Below are 21,075 nucleotides of genomic sequence, written 5' to 3'. Positions count from 1 at the left end.
GCAGGAGGACCAAAGCCTCTGTTTGCCTGTAAACGCTGTACTCTATAAAAAGGTGTTGTGTTGTTGAGTTATAATGAAGATGAATAGAAGCGGACACTTCTCTATGGCACAGCAGCTTTGCTTGTTCTGTTGAGTATAATAAAGTCTACAACTGTATCTAACAAAGCAGCAGCAGCAGCTTGTTATCAGCTCACATAGAAAAAATATAATGCAAAAACTTTTTCCGTTTATTTTTAGAGCTGCTTCACTGACACAAGTTTATGACAAAAATTAGATAATTTGCAATGTTCCAAAAAGGCCAGGCACAAGCAGAAGGCTGTAGAAGCTGTTATTGGTGTGTAAAATGATAAGATACAGACAGCCTGAAAAGAAAGTCTGACCTTATCATAGCGGGAGATAGTTAGTCTTCTCTGAGTCTCTGGCTCCTGCACAAAGACACAAGATATTCCCCTCCATAGCTTTTCTGGACCTTTCTCTTTTCTCTCTCTCTCTTTCTCTCTATTTCCCTCATGTGATGACAGATTATCCAACAAAACAGGCCACGGCCTGGTTCCTCTGGAGAGATTTACTCCTCTTCAAACATGAGCTGTCGAATGTACAGTATTTGTGCTGTTGCTCTCTCTCACTTTTTTTCACACACACACATGCACGCACACACACGCACACACACACACACACACACACACACAAACAAATGCAGTTTCCAGCTGCATATAATGATCTGATGATAACAGCTGGAGAAGATTTTAATGAGTAATTCTGGAATATTTGTCTGACGCACCATGGAATTATTTAAAAGTCATGTGTCATGTGTTTCACCCCGGAAACTTGGCCTCAAATCTATAAAGTATATCTCTGGAACATTAAATTGTGACCACTCCTCCTCCAAATAATCACGTACGTTATTTCTGTTGACAAAGACCAAATTATGTTTTTTTTATCCAGTCTGAGTTAACAGAAGTTTTCCGATGTCACCGTAGCAGCGGCCACAAACAAATCAATATATGCACGATGAAAAGCATCAGGGGTCAGTGGAAGTCAGTACATGGTCCTTCATATGTGACCCAAAACGGATTTGCATTTACACAGCGAAAATACTGCGATCACATACATCCAAGACCCCCCCCCCCCTTCTTATGTGGTCTGAGTTATTAAGACCAGGTCTGACAGGCTGTCCACACAGACAGGCCCTGGCCAAACTGGGATTCAAACCTTCTTGTGTGAGGCAACATTGCTAACCAGAGTAGCTACCCCATGAATAAAGAACAATGTAAAAGAAGCAGATCTAAATATCCTGAGGGATCATTTCCCAGGTTGGCACCTAAACTCTGCTTCATTGGGTGAGAAAAAAGCAAAATAGAGAAAACTCCAACATAAAATAACCAAAAAGTTTTTTTTAATTCCTGCAGAAAATCATGAGTTAATGTAGGACCCCACTGCTTCAGGTTAGACTGAGGAAATATGTTTTCATGTGCATTTGGTTGGATATGAATATTTATAGAATTGCACCAATCATGACTCACCCCTGACAACCAGGTGGGCAGAGGCGGTAATGTTGTCGACAGGGGTCTGCGCAGTGCAGCTGTATCGTCCAGCGTGCTTCAGCTGGGCGTTTTTAATCAGCAGCTCACCGTTCGAACTCCCGTTCTGCATAAAACAAGAAAATATTCAACAGTCAATTAAGCAGGCAAGGATAGATCTAATGGTGCTTCTACTTTGTGCCTTAAAAGCGGGAATAATCATGTGGGAATATTTTTCTCACTCAGCCTGAAACTCATCTTGAAATATGGAAAAGGACATTATCATTTCAGACACCTGCAACATCAGAGAGGTGGAGACATCAACCTTAAGCAGACAATTAGAGGGAGCTGGATATGAGCTGCAGCTAAAGGGCTATCATCTCTTTTTCTGTGAAGAAATGTCTCCGCACACACAGTGTTTGCTCTAGACAGCACTCCCACTGAAGAAAAGGTAAAAACCTACTTTATTACATGATGGCATTCATCTCCCCATTTGAGGCTCGAACTGGTTTTGCTTATACCATAAAAAGAATATTAAGTGGAAGTGGACCCCGTTTTTAAAGGAGGAAAGTCCTTGTGAACAAAAACAGGGGGATCATCAATCATAATCATAATATGGTGTTTGCAGAGTGGGCAGAGTGACAAATAAGAAATGCTAACCACCGGTTTATGGTCAGAGCTGCAGAGAGAGAGAGAGCAGGTCACGTCAACAATAATGGATGTTAGAGGAAATTGGTTATTAAACTGATATACAATCCACTCAGAGGAGGAATGTGAAATTGGCTTTTAGAAATATATCCATTGACAGGAGGACATACTTTTCCTTTTCCGACATCAACCAAAACCTCAAATATGACTTAACGTGGATGAGCTCCGGGCGAGAGCGGCGACATTGAGGGGAAAAGAGGGGGGTACTGCATTAAATGATTATTCTTAACGGACTGTTATGACGTCTTACCGGCGTGCGTTCATAGTGTTGGCTCTCCTTGTGCAGGTCGATGATGTGGTCGTCCAGCGACCAGATGAAGGTGATGTCCAGAGAGGAGTCGTGCAACGCGGTGCACTGCATCACGGTGTTCTCACCCACTATCACGTCAGCGTTGGAAGGCGCCAAGGTGATTTTTGTGGACTCTGAGGAAAAAAAGGAGGAGGATGAGGAGATCAGTGATGATGAGGGAGAAACACACGTGGTTCAGTCCTGTACATGGTTGGTGGACTTCTATTTTGAAACACCTAGCAGAGGCTTTAAACAGCGTGCTGACACCATTACCAGAACATCAGACAATAAGGAGGGAATCCTCGGGTAGCATTGCCTTTGCATCCTTATTGGAATGACTGGAAGTCACCGTTTGTCCCCAAAGCCGCTCTGTGACTCAAAGAGCTCATGATTTTCTAACAGCTGGAGAAAAGTCAAGTTCATGTGGAGAGTTTGAGTGTGTTTGGGCTACGAGGGTTGATTAAATTGCTAAATTAAAGATGTTACAGGACAAATGAGACACTCAAGGTTTGCTCTGTCGTTTCTTTTCATACGTGTCAGTTTGTTTAAATCATTTGCTGTCTCATTGTTTGTTATCTGATGTTGTCATTGATTTAACATTGTGCTTCAATAAATTTCTTTTCTTCAGTTTTCCAAGTGATATTTTCATTTTTTGGAAATATTATTATTAATTATAAAACTTATATTATCATATAATTATTTCATTTAAATGTCTATATTTTTTTGTTATTGTATTATTTTTGGGATTTTCATTCATTCATTCATATTGATTTTTTTTTACTTCAATAGACATGTTCTATTGATTCTCAAAAGGGGGACGAAGGGGTAAAAGAATGTAAAAAAAACAATTCATAGCACCTTCCAAAAGAAATAAATCCAACTTTAAAAAAAAAAAAGTAATACAAAGAGAAGCTACAGGAAAACAGCTCAAATGAAAAAAATAACTTTAGGCAGTCATTTAGTGGAGAGATCTATGAAATTCAAATAACTTTATTTATCCCATAAGGACCATTTCTACCAATCACTAAAAACAAAGACACAATCAGCAGCAGCATTCAGAGATCAACATGCCAGTGACGACAGATCAATGAATGGGCAACCAGATTGGTAAAGTATGTGCTATAAAATTTATATTCCTACTCAATACATACAAATGCCCAGAAGAGGGCAGAAAAGAGCTGTGCCTCCATCTCTATCCAGTCATCAACTGTAAAACCCCTAAAAATGTTTGACAGCTGAGATTGTATGCGTCTAAAAAACGAAAAAAAGAAAGAACCCGCAGCCAGTGTTATCATTTTTACTTTCAATAAAACTATGTCAACAGGATTCATAACTCAGCTTCTGATCTCATTTTTCACCGAGCAGAGTGAAGTCTGAGTCCTTGTCTCATCACATCTGATCTAAAGCGATCCCCTCCCCTCGCCTCTGCCCTTGGGGAACGACTAAATATCCACCAGTAGCCTGTATACTGTCACTCCGATCGGAGCAACATAATTCAACAACAGACATTTGGAGGTCGGGACAGGAATGATTGCCAGGCAAGGCCGATATCAGTCAGAGCAACACCAGTCCGTCCAGAAGGAGAGCTTTTTTTAAAAGCCTTCAAAAGAGCTATTAATTAAGAGTTGTTCATTATCTGGAACTTGCCTGTAACCAGCAGAGCGCCCGTGCTGTTGGCCTTGCCCCGGTCGTTCTCAGCGAAACAGGTGTACCTGCCTTCATCTGCTCGCGTCACGTTGAGGATCTCCAGGCTCCCGTCCTCCAAGATGAACACCCTGAGGAGAAACCAGAATTAATCTCTCACACGCCGAGGAGAAAAAGAACTATACGGTATAAAATATTCAGCACAATACGAGGGTCAAAAGTCCAGCACGTTATTCTGTGGATGATGAAAAATGATGAAAGAGCTCTGCCAGCTCTCCAACAGATATATGGTTTTCGAAGAAAAATAAAAAAGAATAAGAAGTTGAAACTACTCAGCGAGAAGCAACATTAAAATGTGCTAAAGGACGAGGCGATGTTTGATTCATTTCTCTTCTCTGCATATTTCATATTCATGCATGACAAACAGCATGCCAGCTGCCCCACCGCCCCATACACTCTCACGCAAAGAGCAGCCATAGAGAGCATAAGGAGGCATATGCTGCATAGTAATTTGGCTGCTGCTCCTCCCCTGTGCAGGTCCCACCATGGTGAATGGGGGGGTGTGAGGGGTTGGGGGGGTCTCGGAGCTCTCAGATTAGGCTTCTCTTTTAGTCAGCGAGGAGCACGAGGCGGTGGTTTACACATCCAGTCTGACCAGGCTGACGAGCTGCAGCAAGAGCTTAATGTCAGCCGCTGACAGCAGAGCAGCGCACGTCACTGACAAAGCAACAACCCTACAGACTGAGTGCGGCTTATAGAGATCCCCAAAATCACTACTGTATGTGTCTCACCATTAGTCAGTTCTCAGACACGTGTCTTTGTGGTAATATGACCCAGATGTGTCTCACCGTGGAGAAAAAGTTGGATATCAGCATTAAAAACCGCAAAAACTGACAAACCAGGCTCTGTACGACAATACTGCACAGGACAAAAGGAAGAGTCTTCGCCAACTCCCCGCTGATCACAGCACGTTCCCTGGTGCCCGACCGGGCCCAACAAAGCTCTGTGGGTCAAGGTCAAGGAAGTGGGATGTCTGGAATACCCCAGTCGGCCGACGATAGATGGATGGATGGATGGAAAAGGACAATATTAAGAGACTGATCACCTGGTAGAGTTGGAGAGCAGCTCTGTGTCTTTGCTCCAGGAGAAGTTCGGCTTTGGAGCAGCTTTCGGTCGACACTTGATCACCACTCGGCCGTTTCTAGCCACCAGGACTCTCTTCACTGGGTTGTGTTCAAACGTGGGAGCACAGGCTGAGACATGACAGTGTTATAGATTATTCATCACAAACTCAGTGGAATATGCATTGACTGCAGGCATGGATAGATTTATGACACATTGTACATTCATAAAAGCGAGTTAGTGCACGCTACTTTGAATGACAAAAGCCAGTTTTGTAAAAGTCCTAATGAGCTCCGAGTCGTCAGCTTGAGACGCGACCTTTTGAATCTCTGACGCAGCTGCAGCCGAAGTTTGACTCACCAAACACACGCAGCTCTGCATTGGCATATATGACTCCGTGGTGATTCTGCGCTATGCACTGGTACATCCCCGAGTCGTCAAACTTCAGGCTGCTGAACTTCATCTCTTTCCTGTCGAGCTGTGGAAAACAATCGGAGTGAAACATTAAAAAAAAAATAATTCTACATTTTTCACCATTTCACTGCAGTTTATGAAAATCATAAGTTGATTGTTGACATGTACAGAGCTAGAGATGACGATTAGTTTGACTGGGGGGGGGGTCTCATTAATACCTAATGATGCATCCAGCAGCATCCCCCTCCTCCACTCTGCTGTCACCAGCTGCAACTTTCCTGGGTATTTTTCTGTCCTGATGACAAGTTGTTTGTATGGAGCGATACACAGCTCATGCTGGCACCGGCTCAGTGACAACAGATACTTTCTCCTGACACCATGTGAACCCACAGTGCCAGCTTCCTGTCACCGCAGTAACAACCCTGAGATGCACACAGGTTCTTGAGAGACCAAACAGAGCTGCAGAATGAGCTCAGAGTATTTGATAGCTGAAGCCAAATTGCTCCCTTACAGGACAATAAAGATCTATGAGTTGGAATATTACCGGTTCTCCGTTTTTCAGCCAGCGGATGTGTGGTTTGGGTTTACCGCTGGCTTCGCAGGACATGGTGTACTCGCTATTGAGGTCTTTCTCTGTGCTGCTGATGTGCTCTACCCACTCAGGAAAAGCTGCAAATGAGGAAAGTCAAGAGTTAGAGTGAGAAAACTACAAAGCTGCTGCATAATATATGACATGGGGTGATATTCAAGGCATTAAAGTAGGCGTCAGTTCTATAAAAAGAAAATACTGTGGAAAAAGTAGTAAGGTAGTGATAAGAAAATAAGGCTGGTGAATCAAATCCACACAGAAAGCTTCACAGAGAATTAATGAGGCTGAATATTTGTTAAACCTAGATTTTAAGAGATGTGCTAATGTCTTACCCTCTACAGACACACGTGCAGTGTGGTAGTCTTTCCCTCTCGAGTTCACCGCCTCGCACCGATACGTGCCGCCATCTTCAAACTGCACATTGTACAGGTGCAGATGAGCCCCCGCCTTCTCGTGATTGGGCGGCATCGGCCCCTCCAACTTTTTCCAGTGGATCTCAGGAACAGGGCTGAGAACGACATGCATAATAAGGCCTGATTCTTGTGTTACTTATGCATGACTGCACTCCAGTCATCACCACTCCGAGACATGCCTTTAAATCTTTCAGTAAGAAGGCAGTGATTCTAAATGTGGCTCAGCTACTGTTGATGTCATTTTTAATAAGGAGGAACAAATATGTTTTCTTAAGAGAGTGATAAATCCAGATTTTTTCAAATTCTGTGTTTAAGCTGCATTAGTCGGTATGTATGCTGCATCATTTCAATCAATCAATCAATCAATCAATAAAATTGTATTTGTATATCACATTCACAAATTGCATAGTGTAAGAGAGCACATTAACAGAATAATACTATTTACAACATTCATGAGAACATTTCAATAAACTTATAACAGAGAAATGTCCTCTTAGTTTTATTTCAGAGAGAGAAAAATAGACTTGTTCATTTCTCTTACTTTCCCAAAGCGAAGCACTCCAAGGTGATATTCTGCCCGACCAGTGCTGTGGTGTCTGGGAACTTGACAATGAGGTCAGCAGGGTATTTCCTGATGGGACCTGAGAGGAATTACAACATAATATTTGTGTTATAACTCAGGCTCCCACTTCTAGCTGCTAATCCTGAAACAAACAGTGGTATGAAAAAAGCATGGGTCATCGGGGTGTTGTTGTACAGCTGCGTGCACCGTGTTTGTTTCTTGCAGTCTCAGTGGGCATGTTTGGTCATTTAAAAACCTGTGACGTAGATTCTGTCTGTGATGTGTAAGTGGGTGAGTCCAGACTTGGCTACAAACTGTGTTCTTCCAGGAGTGTCTTTGATTTCCTGGCATCTCAACCTCTCTGTAAATTCTGTGCTGAAGATGATAGTTACCACAGCAGGTGATGATGAACACAGTTCACTTCACAAACCAGAGTTTCATTGTCTGATTCAATTTTAGACAGAAAACAGGAAAAGGGTCAAACAATAAAATGTAAGCTTAGCGTTTCCTGTCTCGTTCACCTTCATTTATGAAAATTAAAGAAAATCACACAGCGATACAAAAATAAGAAATGTCCCAGATGAGGAAAGATGATATAAAGATAAAATAAAACATTGTAAAATGATTAAAGCTCGGAGAAAAATCATGTATTTAAGAGAGATTTAAAGGGGAGGAGTTTGCCAAATGGTTCCAGCTACATATGGTGTAAAAAGATCTGAAATGTACTTAAGTGAAAGTCCAGAATGGGTCAGCAATAAAATCATAAACACTTTTCCTGCTCTCCAAAACCAACTAGTGTTTACATGCTCGAACTTTAATCCAAACACATAAGATAAAGCAAAAACATAGAGTCATATAATGTAATATTAAGTCCATGTAAATATTATACAAAGCTCATTATGACAAATGCAATCACTGTTTCATAAAATTAAATTAAAACCTTGGCAAAATGCAAAACTATTCAGTCCCTCACACACACACACACACATACACACACACACACACAGAAACGAAAACTAGTTAAAACATGAAATACAGGTCGCTTCATACCCAAAAGGCATCCCATAATACTCCCATGCATGAGAAAGCCTGAACAACCGCTCAGCTCAGAGACACAACACTCTAGTTTGTGTTCTATTGTGTACCACTACTACTAAAGATGTATTTGCCACAGGTAAAACTGGCTTCAGGTTAGATGACGATGAAAAGAAGAATGTGATGCGAAGTCCCTGAGGAGACTGTTAAAATAGCTGCTGCCTCGTTTTCTCATAGTAAATCTTACTAGTTTCTGCAAACACAATATTTATGTGTTAACAAACTAAAGCACATAGTTTTAGTTTCTGGTCTCTGAGGCTGTTAATGTTCCGGTTCATTCTTTAAAACAAACTCTGTCCTGTCTTTACATGTACTCGGAGCCTGGGAGTTAAAAAAAATCAATGCAGTGTATAGTGATTCAATATCAATGTTGTTTCATAGTTGGACTGAGCTTAATTTCATTTTATACATCGAAACACAGTATATCTTATATTGCACTAATACAGCACATTATAAATGTTATTGCAGCTCAAGTATCATTCTGTCGTCAATCTGGTGGAAGATAATCAAACCAACCTTGACTTTGATTCAGGCTTTTATGTGCATCATATTGAATCGCTGGTTGTAAAACTGATGAAACCAGAAACCACTGCTTCATTGTGATCATCATTCACGTTAAGGTCAGAAACTAACAGGTGGAGAGACAATGGTAGGAGGTGAAGTACTAACGTTCGGCCTGAGGCACTAGAGGGATGTAGTTGGAGAAAACGCTCTTGGAGATGGACGGGCTGGACGCGATGCAGGAGTAGTTGCCAGTGTCTGATGAGTCCACCTTGGAGATGTATAGGTTTCCGTTTGACTGGGAGACAAAGCGCCGCTGGTCCAGAGGGATGAAAGTGGGGAATTCGTTGAGGATCCATCGGAACGACAGCTCGGCTGCGCAGAGAGAGACATGACAAAAAAGCCACCTGTCAATCAAGACTGTGGACACACGGCAACAGCTATGGAAAGCACCAGAGAGCCGGTTCAATTTGAATAATCTCAACACATGCAAAATAAAAATAGCACCATTCTTTGTTGCTGAGAGGAATTTATTATTCGAGCATCTATTGACCTTTCAGATGAAATCTTATAATTCTACTGGCTGAGAGGCATAATGGGGGGTGAGTGTAGGCACATGGGCTTGCTGAGATAATTCTGATGCTGTGGAGAATTACTTAACAATGCTCTCAGACCGTTGTGTTAAATGGATTTGCATCAGCATGAAAATCACAATATGTGTACAGATTTGTGGGTCGATGGCTGTGGCTGAAAAATGGGAATGTTAATGGTGAGAATAAAAAGTTTTATGTAACAATGTTCAAAGTGTGAAAAGCTGGAAAAAGAATAAAATGAGTTCACATACAGACCATGGCAATATACATCCATCCCAAACCACCAGGAGGACAACATCTCCATGGGTCATTACATTATTTCAGCAATGATTCATTAGTCAGATAAAAACCTTAACACCACCATTCTGACATTAACCTGATTAAAATTAAAGTTTGCAGTAGATGTGGAGTATTCCGACCTTAGTCTCATTATGTAGACATGTATAGGTCTTAAAATTATAACATCTAAAAGAGTTTTCACAGCATTTTGTGTCATGGACATGTACTGCAGTTACCACCTGCTTGGATGATGCATGGCCTGTGCACAGGATGGCTAGTGCAATGAGGAAGTGACGTTTCTGGGGTGAGTGAGACTCTGCAGTCTTCCTACTCGTTTAAAGACGGTTGCGGGAACATCAGATGTGTGATGTAGTGGACGTAGAGGATGAAATTATGACTTGAGTCATAATCAGACAATGCTCTGTAACATGTAAACAGGAATTTGGATATAATATCTTATTAGCTGCTCATGTAAACATCATAATGTCCTGTTCAGTAATAAGGTCAATAGTCTTGGTGTAATGTAAACAATGTCTGCAGAGTGTGTATTATGATAACTATGTGAGTCACACTTTGATTTAACCGCAGCAGAAGAAGTGTTTAAGGTCAAGTGTGTAAGATTTAGGCGAAAAGGATCTACTGGCAGAAATTGAATGGGCCCTTCATATCTAAATACATTATATTAACATCAGGAGCCGGTCGTCTCTACGGATGCCACCATGCTTTTAACAGCAGCCCAGACTGGACAAACGAAAGCCTTTTGAGTTTAGTTTGTGGCGACTGAAGGCTGCCACAGGTTCTCTCTCATGTTTGGAAGGGGAGGGTGAGGTGAGGGATATTGAACTGCAACATGCAACCTCACCACTAGTTGTCACTGAACCTTTAAATGAACATTAGCATGTTTGAGACCTACCTACCACATGTATGGAAACAGCACTACCATAGCAAGAGAGAACTCAAAATTTCCATTTGTGCAGCATAAGAGAGCTATAGTGAGGAAACCATGTACAAACTGTACATGGATAATGTACAGTCTTCAGGCCACCTGACTCACATGGCTATGGACTGCAGCATCTAGGAGGGAACCCAGTGTTATCTACTGCAACGATGTTCAATCCACATGTTTATCACTCAGATGGTAAAGCTGCTTAATGAGGGAGGTCAAACATTATGGGAAGCAGATACACAACATAATGTACCTGGATGATGTGGCGGGGGAGCGCAGAGCAGCACTGCCCCCTGTCCCTCTTTGACTTTCACCGTCTCCCGCTCCTCTGACGAGAAAAGATCCAGATCTGAGAGAACAGAGAAAAAAGAGTTTCAGACTCAAGATCCCCTCAGAATCTACCATCACATATTGACATTTGAATTGTCTCCTAGAGCTAATTTTTAAAACATTCACAAAAGTTTAAAAGTTGTATAAAGTTAATTCAAGTACATTTGCTACACTGACATGAATTGAAGTCAAATCATTTACAAATTGCACATTCCACACCACTCATGATTTGTCCCAGCTGCCCTTGAAGTTTCTGTGCTCTTAATATGCATGAAAGTACAGCTGCAGGGCAGTTCTATGTTAGCATGTTGTGCATGCTACTGTACATGACTGCAGCCTAAATACGGGGGTGCACATCTGAGCCACTTACATCCAAACTGGACCGAGCCCTTTTGGCTGACGACCGTGCCGAACATGTTGGAAGCCATGCAGGAGTAATCCCCTTCATGTTTGGCTTTGAGAGGGTTGCTGATGACCAGGTTGCCTCCTGCTAAACTGTAGTGGCTGCCCTCTTCAGTCAGATCAATGTGCAAGTTGTCCAGCTTCCATCTACAGGGAAAACAACAGGGAGTTAGCATAACAGTGAAAGTAGGCAGTGTTTACATGTGATCCAGTAAGTTCTGGTTTCAGATTACAGAGAGAGGGCACTTAAGACCTTTTAATTTGCATATGCACATCCCGTCGTCATTACATTACGTCGTCTAATGTGTTTTGTCAGTTCGCCAGATCGGAATGGAGAAAAACAATGAACCAGTTCATTTCGTTAATATCATTATCACAATGGTATTACTATTACCAGCATCACCAACTTCAGATGCTGTACTCAACATTATAGTTCGAATGCATCAAATGAACGTCCTCATCTTTCAAACATTATATCATCGGAGGCAAACACTGCAGGCAAACACTGCAGGCAACACTGTGAGCAACTTCTGTTTCCTTTTCTTCTTCTTCTTCAACATTACGCAGTTGGTCTGTACTGTTCAAAAAATTGTTTCACACTGCAAATGATCAAAGCGTGGATCAAGACAACACCTCTTTTGGTCTGAACCATGATCTGAGGCACCTTTCATACCTGTTATTTTGGTTCGGACTAAACTCAAAACCCTGAAAGTCCAGACCAAACACAGTAAGTGCCTTAATTGCACATGGTTTCTGACTATTCAGCTTTACAGTTAATGATTATTGCAAGACACCTATGTACACACTGTTAGATCCATAAACTGGGAGTCAATATAAAGGCAAAAACTAATTTCATGTTTCCAAAGGCATAATGACGTAATCTGTATACTTGATACCAGCGGTGGTGGAAGTTAATTCTTTCCCCTCTGACATCTAATTCTGGGCTGTCTTGATAGTGAAACTGATTTGGAAGATGCAGAGCAATGTCATTTACATACATTTACATCTAAATTGAAATGGATCATTTGAAATGCTTTAAAATTCCGAGCTGCAAAATGAGGCGAAGAAGAGATGGCGGTGCAGGCTGTGCTACAGCTGCAGGAACAACTTATCTGTTATTAAGTTCTTCTGGTGCGACGTAATTTTACCATTTAAATTATTTTTTGTGTGAAAAAAACAAACAAATATCTGTATAAATAAGAAGACGTGCAGATAATGCAGGGAACATTTTAGAAATGTACGGTGTGTTCCTCTACTGCACTCACACACATCCTTGTGACCTTGTCATTTAGAGGCAGACCCTGAAGCTACAGCCACACAGCTTTTTCTATTGTTAGAAAATGCATCAACAATGCTGTGGATACACCTGGTGTCCAAACTATCCGGAGTTCTAGAGCCACTAAATCAGGAAGTTTGGAAAAACTGCTGAAACAATTGGAAAACTCCAGGGCTTCATTTCACGTCTGTAAGAACAGAAGAGGAGATGTTTGGAAATTATGACAAAGACACTGATTGGGTCATTTCAGTCTGGACGTAGCCCACGCTGATTTGTCAGAATCCTATTACATGACCCTCTTTCTGGAAGAATACAGTCGGGATTAACCTCTGCAACCACTAGTGAATGCAACAAGGATAAATAATTACAAGCATTGCTCACCCTGTTGTTTTTGCTAACATTTGTTGTGAAGTCAAATTTTGCATTTTACAATAATAAAAAATGATTACAGGAGAAGAGCTACTAGATCATTTGATGAATCTGTTTACACTAGCAAGCATATGCCCGATGTACATGAGTGGTCATGTGATATGCGATATCAGGCCAGTTAATATGTACAAGGAATGAAACTGATATGGACCAAAAACGCTTGAGTGGACAGAGATTGTTTTAATTTGAAAACCCTGCTTTCAAATGAAAACATAATAGTATGGATGTAGCCTGAAACACTATGAATCAAGTCCAGGGGTACAGCCTGAGAGAAAGCAAGAGACGGGAGGCAAACAGAATGTCCGGTGGGTAGTAGATTATGGGGAACATATGTTACTTGTATGTGGCAGGTGGATTGGCCCGAGTGCGGCAGTTTAGTATGATTTTGGCCTCAGGCGACTCCTCGGGGTAGATGGTGTCCACCGGCTGCTCCTCAAACACTGGCCCGAAACCTGAGGCTTCATCTGTTGACAACACACAAACAAGAGCAGGGTAAATAACAACAAGCTGGGTCAGACGTAAAAAAGAGGAAATATCAAGGTGTCGGAGCATCTGTCTGACAGTTCTGGAGCAGTTTCATCAAAAAAAAGCAGACAGCTGGGTTCAGACGTATGCACCAGCTAGGGATTGACTGCGAGGACCTGTCTTTTAACATTCCAGCACAGATTGAGGTTTCACACACCTCCAATGCTAAGCAGCCGGTTTTAGATAAATCCTGGTTGTAGCTTCAACTAATCCAACCGTGGAATCCACACAAACTCTCTGTGTAGCATCGAGCAATGAGGCCGCCTTTTATTCCAAATCGCAACCTCACACTTATCGTGAAGGAGATGTGCTCACTCAGGTGCCAAATCACCGCAACATGATCATCTGTTGCCAGTGGATATGATATTATTCCACGTTAATACAAATCCTGGAGCTGTTAAAGGAACGCTAACTTGACTTAGCATAATCCAACGCCCTTTCTTTTCATGCTGCATGTGTCATGATGAAGCAGCTGCACAGGCAAATCCAAGGAGAACATTCTGCTTGATGAAAATGACTTGCTTGGTTCAATCTGCCTTTACAGCATCGACACACACATACGTACAATTAGCCCCGATTACTCATTAAACAGATTATGAGCTTTGGCGTGAATAAGACATAAACACAATGCCAAGCTATGAATAAGCAATGAGGGAAAAATGTTCCCAAGCGCTGATTATTCTCCCACATCACGAGCGTGTGTAGGTGACTGCAGGCATACAAATGTGAAGCGTGGCTGCAAAGATGTGTGTGTCTGTGTTTGTGTGTTTTTCTTATGCCCCCATGTGTCTGAGTTCGAAGGGCGTGCAGCTGACACCTAAATGAGGAGAAGCTCTCTCTCTAATATCCTGCCTCTATTGGGCACCAGCCCTGTACAGACGCTTACACACACAGTGACTGAATCACTTACTCACAAAATATCATACTGACAGACAATGTGCAACCTTTTCGAAAACCTGGACAAAAGACTTTTATTTGCATGATACCCTGCTGCCTGAAACTGTTTACTACCACAAAAGCAGTGTGATGAACTATTTTTTGCAGAATAATAAGAATTGCATATATTCCAGCAGCCAAATGTGTGTACGTTTGACTTTAATAATGTCCTAAACTGACTACGTAGTTTATCATCACTGCAGCAGTTATGGAACCCGTTTTCTGACATTAATGTCCGGAAAATTGGTTTTCCCATATAAATGTTGGGACACATGCACTGACCTCTGGAAAACGCAAATAATTGCACGAGTTGCTGCGGACATTCTCCAGAGTTTTGACAGATGTTAGCGGACGTTTCAAACGGACACAAAAATTTTAACAGAATACAAGTATTTCAGTGTAAAAATTAGGTGCCATACATGTAGAGGATGCAGACGAGGTAGTCAACTTGGAAAGACAAGGGAGTCAGCGTGGATGTGTTGCAAGCATGAGATCTGACTCGGACAATCTCCTGCTACATTGTTCACATAAGTAAATTGAACTCCATAGAAAGTCTGGACTGTGCCGACATTTTCCAGAGTTGAGGTCTGAAAATAGCTAACGAAGAGTGCAGTAAGAGATGGTCTGGGTCAGACGTGTTCACAGAATGACATTCTGGCGAGGGCCTGGCGCCTGGGTGGTAGGACATGACGTATATTCCACTGTTTTTGTTTTAAGCTCATAAACACGAGTGTCTGTTCTTGGATCTTATTGCCTCAATTAGTTCACATCGGTTGGTCTCTTCTAGGTGTATGACACCTCTTCTTCATCTGTAGATATTCCTATTCTACAAGTTTCACCTCCATCGTGTGTTAGAAACATCGTCAACATGCCCACTCACTGGCTGTGAATTTTTCTGACATTGTTTCTTATTTTCACAAGGACTCACTGGTAGATTTCAGGAACATCCAGACTTCAGTGCACGTCTGAGAGCAGTGATGTTTATCTGCCTCTCCTCTCAGGAAGTAAAGACATTTAAAGTGAAAAATAGCCACACTAGTGGGTTAGCTGTGCCCTGTATAACCGACCATGACGCAACAATTAAGACGTTAGGAGACATGATCCACTCCCACTCACACACTGCAGCAGCAGGACTTTGAAATACTGCTGGCTGAGGGAGTATTAAATATATTATAAGTATTAATAGGTATTGGGTGCCTGATGGACAGCATATTAAGTGAGAAACTGTTCTGGGAACAAGGGAGAAATTAAAAATACCATTAAAAGACACAGGGTGAGTAAAGGGAATACAGCGATCCTATTGTACTGGAGTAGTTCTGCATGAGTGTTGGATAAATGCGTTGCGTGTAAACCTGAAATACACTATAACTGTTGGATGTGCTGGAGTCGCTAAGGCTCTGGAGCAGTGCTGAAATACTGTAGCAGTCGGGGTGTAACTCGAGAGAAGAAGGCTGGTGCCGGTCCTATCTTCTCCCTGTAATGTGGGATGTGACAGATGGTGGAGGGGAGTGTTAAAGCAGGCCACATAAGGCCCACTGCCTGGAGACACACACACACAGACCTCGAACATTCCCTCTGCCTCGCTTCCATTTCTCTGTCTGTCCGTCTCTAACTCTCTCCGGCTTTCCTCTGTCCCCACTTCTTCTCTCTAACCTATATCCCACTGTCGCACCCTGCTCCTCTTCCTTTTTCACACCTACTTTCCCTCTAATGTTCTCTTGACTCTTCAGTTACCAGCAGCTTGGACAGTGACGGGCTGTTGACTGGTGCGTCGCTTTGGATGAGAATGATGGATTGCCATGAAATTGGTATGACATGCAGGAAAGGTCCCTGATTGGAGTCAAATTGTGGATGTTGCAGTTACGAGGTGGCTGCTGTAACCACGTGGCAGCCAGAGCACACTGTGAAGTCTTCATTTGTTTATCTAGTGCCACCATCAGGTCAAAGTTTCACTACCAAACATCTGCAAAACTATCCCTCTGTAATCTGTAAGGGCCACGAAGGGACTGGGACCAATTTTAGCTGATTGGGTACAACCTGGACATGTTGCCAGCCAGTAACAGGGCCAACATACAGAGACCTTTACACACTGAATGCCACTCTTTCATCCATTATTAAAGTTTTCAGATCAGATTCCATCTGCTGTGTTTTCTGCATCCGTCAGAGGGGTTTCAGAGTTGTTCGAGCGCTCAGAGCCACCGTGACTGCGAAGTCATCGTCCAAAATGGCATCTGAGAAGCTAATACATATCAAAAGTTTTTATTATTTATTTTTAATGTCTAGATCCATTTGCTGGTAGCGAACTAAACTAAACCACTGACAAACAGAAAAAGAAAATGACTCAGTGTGCAAGGTTTCTGTGCGTGGGGATGTTTTCATTGAATAAGGGATTGAAAAGATCTTTAGAGTAATTAACTCTTTCCATCCTCTTCCCAAACATGACCGATATTCTTTGCTTTCAAAACACAGAGCACCTCTTACCAACTCCCCAATTTAACATCCCTCTTTCAAATCTCTGTTTTAGTATCTCTTAAAATCTCTCTGAGGTTCTCCTTCTCTCTGGATCAAAGCCTCTCTCTGTTTCCCTTCTCTCTGTTTTGGCACAACTTGAATGGTAAATGGATTGTATTTATACAGCGCTTTTCTTGTCTTTTCAACCACTCAGAGTGCTCTACAGTACAAGTCACATTAACCCATTCATACATAGAGATTTTTCTATCAGCTGCATGGGGCAATTTGGGGCTCAGTGTCCTGCCCAAGGACATTTCAGCCTGCATACTGGAGGATCAAACCACCGACCTGCTGGTAGTGGATGAACCGCTTTACCGCCTGAGCCACAGCTGCTTCTGAATTATCTGTGGATACACTTATTTGTCCTGTTTAATGGGCGAATAATGATTTACTCAACAGTCAATGGAGAGATGCTCGCTCCCTCCCATGCAGACATAAAACATATACAAAAAAAGAAAAGGAGGACAGTTACTGTCAGGCCACATCTGTGCACAAAGGGAAGAAAGACACAGACACACAGAGGCAATCTGTCTCAAGGGCCTGCTGGAAGTGATCTTTTCAGGACAGACTTCATTATCAAACACAGACTCCCACTCAGGCAAAGAGCAAGCAAGTTTATACGGTCATTTGAATCTGAAATACCACACAGCCTGTTATTTCAGGAGCCTGCTATATCCCCTGGCTTCAGTTTCTAATGAGGCATCAATAATTCATTGAGGTAGAAAGTACAATTTTAAATACATGACATGTTCATTTGAAAGCGTAATTCCCAGCAAACATAAAAAAACTTCCATCTGTCCTGTCTTCTTTCATGTTGCTTGTCAATTACATTCTCACAGGTTAGTGTGGGTTTTCGTTGCACATCTAAAAGTCACATAATTACTCAAACTCCCCAGAGGACCTTAACCCTCTGATGAATTCACTTTTACACACAGCTGTGTGTTTTAGCTACATCTGCCGCACGGTCTGTTTGCACGACCGAGAAAGTGTCCAAATGGGACAGACAGCATATTGTTTCCTGGAGGCACCAAAAGCACAATGTAGCAATAATTACCCACAAGCCCCTGAGCCTAACAACGAGGCATGGCGGCAGATAAAACTGTCCCTGGAGTAAAACAAAAATCTACCTTTTTATCCTGCTTTTAATGAATAATATTTAGTTGTTCAGATTCCCTGCAGGTTATTTGCAGAGGTACGGTCAGTGTTGGTGCCAGATGTGACATCAGAAAGAATGACTCTCTGAAGTGGCAGCTGCGACAGAGCAGAGCTTCACAGTCCATAACATACTGTACATAACAAAACTGGCTACACCCCCCCCCCCCCCCCCGATCACTTACAGAGGAAATTGGTGTTTCAGTGTCCGCTCAGACAGTGTGAAGGACGCTGCATGAAGTCAACCTCTACCGATGACATTTAAGAAGAAATACATTACTCACACGGAACTGCATAAAACTGCGAGAACCAGATTTTGCCAAAGACCATACAAATAAAAAGTGTGAAAAATAGTAGCAGCACATTCTTTGGTGAGATGAAATCAAAATACATTTTCTTTGGATCAGATGGTGTCCAGCATGTTTGGAATGGACGTGGCTGCACAGTGCTATCTGTGAAATGTGGAGGTGGGAGTGTGAAGCTCTCTGAAATCACTGGAATCTTTTATATGTGAGGTGATGCAGAGACATGCATCTAAGAACTGAGTTAGTGGATCACCCAGTTTTACAATATTTGATTTAATCTGCTTAGTATACCTAATATACCAATCTGACAGAACAGAACATATCGGCAGATATTGGGATGAGTATCGCTTTAATAGCAGAGTGATGCATTAACATCGCTGAAGGCTGAATAATAGTTAGATTGTAAGAAAACAGAGGGATTCTGCAGCGTGTCCCTGCTGGAAGGAAGCCTGCACAATGCTCTGACTTTTGAGGAGCTGGGTATTGACTCTACCTCCGCCCATGACGACACATTCATCTTTGTCCAAGTTTGACAAAGAGTTCAAAATTATAAAGCCGGAGCAAAAACATTCGGCAGAGTCCAGGTTTCATCATGGTGTTATTTCTATAGAAAAGTTGAGCAAATGTGGAGAAGGTGACAGACACACAGACTAAGAAAACCATCTGTGGTCAGAGGAGAAAAGAATGAGAGGGTTAACAAAGACAGCAAGGAAAAAAGATTCCTCTTGTTACTGATTCCACCAAAAATTCAACCTGCATGTAGCAGCACAAATTGTTTCCAAGCAACCAATCAGCAAGCCTTCTTTTTCTATTTACCCCTCGCTGACAGTAAGCCTTTTCTCCCAGAAAATAAAAACACATGGGGAAATCTTATGCAGACAGTGAACTCTGACAGTACATTATATATACATGTACGTAGGTACTGAATAGAAATCAGTTTGTTTGCAAGGAGACCTGATCTAGAGGAACAGTAGGACATTTTGGGAAATACATTTCTTCACTTTCTTGCTGGTAGTCAGATGAAAAGATCAATACAGAGTATTTCTGGACTATTTGTTGGCCGAGTACAGAGACTTCCTGGAGCCTCAACTGGTTGCTTGGCAACTTCGCAACGACACCCAGCCAAATAATCATTTTGGCACATAACCCACCATAAAACCCCGGCTTGTTGTTGATACACTTTGGCTTAAGTATAGATCAAACAAGTGAAACAGGACGTGTTATTATTGAGCTTTAGAGGTGCTGGATTTTGTTTTCATCAGACAGAGGAAATGCTATAGCAGCAATTACAGTCTTTATGCAAAGCTACGCTAATCGCCTACAGGCTGTGGCCTAATATTTAACATGTGAGAGTTTATAACTATTCTCTCATCAAACCCACAATGATGCATGGTAACTGTATTACAATTCCTGGCTCTAATGACCATCCCACATTCATCTGCTGAGTACAGTGAAATGTCTCAGACCAAGTAGGAGAAATACAGGAATAGCCAGAGTGGAGAAGAAAAACATAGATTTTCATTAGGTCTGTTCTACTGTAGATCAAAAAGAAAAAGGAGCAGTCTGTCACATTGGATGTCTCTTAATGAATCCTGACAGCCAGATACTAGTGGGGTTTTACCACCTCAGGGGTCTGAGTGGTCAAAGATGGGAACTGAAGCCCATCAGATCAGATAAACTACTTTTCATTGTACTTTAGGGCCATTCTGGAAAAAAATAATGTGATTTTGAGAATAATTTGGTATTACTACCAGTATAATGTGGTACATGAAAATAAATTCAAAATTGTATAATAAAAACGTCATTCCATTACATAAAGAAAGAAAAAAACATTTTTTTATAAAATAAACAGCGAGAATATCACCAGCCAATCTCATTGTCTCTTAATAAACTATGAATAACATGCAGATGTAATTAATGATAACCTCACAGTCGACTACTGCCAAACATTTCCTCCCCCACAAAAGGGGCAACTTCCTCCAGACAATGTTTCTTGCACAATCTTTTCATAGTCCTGATACTTGCCATAATAGGGTGCTGATGTGACAAAAGATGAAGTATTTTGTTATTTTTGAAACCTTTACTAAAGTATTACTGGACAAGATGCTCCACATTCCTGATTTTAAAACAGGCGATGACTGACCGGCTTGAATGAGGATTATAAAGTAAGGAGGACATGGCCTTTTAATTAAATACTATTTCTGACATTTTCTAACTTTACTGCATTGTTCAATCCATTGATGCACTAAGTTACAGTCAACACAGTCAATGGAGTGTTTCTCCATAATGAAATGAAATGAAATTCAAAGGGAAAAGCCAGGAAAAGCTCCCATGCTAAAAGAGTTTTGACAGAATAAGGGAATAAGCAACCAAAAGTAACTGGCCTTAATCTTCTCTAACAGGTCTCGTAGTGCGGCCTTGACTGTGAATCACTATGAATCACTTCATCCTCTGAACTCCAAGGCCACGGCCTCATCAACCTGCCTCCGAATGGACGCAGCTTGTTTGCCTTTGCTTTGAAAACAGATGGAGCC

At 41.8% G+C, this 21,075-nt stretch overlaps 1 protein-coding gene across 6 annotated transcripts in view; it reads right to left on the bottom strand.

Annotated features, from left to right (window-relative positions):
* Positions 1–21,075, bottom strand: part of LOC109624594 (contactin-1a-like) — a 70,293-nt gene that overhangs the window by 11,817 nt on the left and 37,401 nt on the right. For all 6 annotated transcript variants that reach the window (XM_020079390.2, XM_020079392.2, XM_069528539.1 and 3 more), the window contains exons 4-15: positions 13,450–13,576; positions 11,376–11,554; positions 10,929–11,024; positions 9,026–9,232; positions 7,241–7,340; positions 6,619–6,794; positions 6,242–6,366; positions 5,644–5,761; positions 5,267–5,414; positions 4,165–4,292; positions 2,479–2,651; positions 1,524–1,647 (exon numbers count right to left, since the gene is read on the bottom strand). In XM_020079390.2, the coding sequence (XP_019934949.1) occupies positions 1,524–1,647; positions 2,479–2,651; positions 4,165–4,292; positions 5,267–5,414; positions 5,644–5,761; positions 6,242–6,366; positions 6,619–6,794; positions 7,241–7,340; positions 9,026–9,232; positions 10,929–11,024; positions 11,376–11,554; positions 13,450–13,576 (1,701 nt within the window). The remainder of the gene's footprint in view (positions 1–1,523; positions 1,648–2,478; positions 2,652–4,164; positions 4,293–5,266; positions 5,415–5,643; positions 5,762–6,241; positions 6,367–6,618; positions 6,795–7,240; positions 7,341–9,025; positions 9,233–10,928; positions 11,025–11,375; positions 11,555–13,449; positions 13,577–21,075) is intronic.

Source organism: Paralichthys olivaceus, chromosome 7, assembly GCF_024713975.1.
Source record: "Paralichthys olivaceus isolate ysfri-2021 chromosome 7, ASM2471397v2, whole genome shotgun sequence".
In the NCBI taxonomy this organism is placed as follows: domain Eukaryota; kingdom Metazoa; phylum Chordata; class Actinopteri; order Pleuronectiformes; family Paralichthyidae; genus Paralichthys; species Paralichthys olivaceus.
The sequence above is the reverse complement of the archived record's forward strand: the minus strand, read 5'-3'. Positions and strand labels throughout refer to the sequence as shown.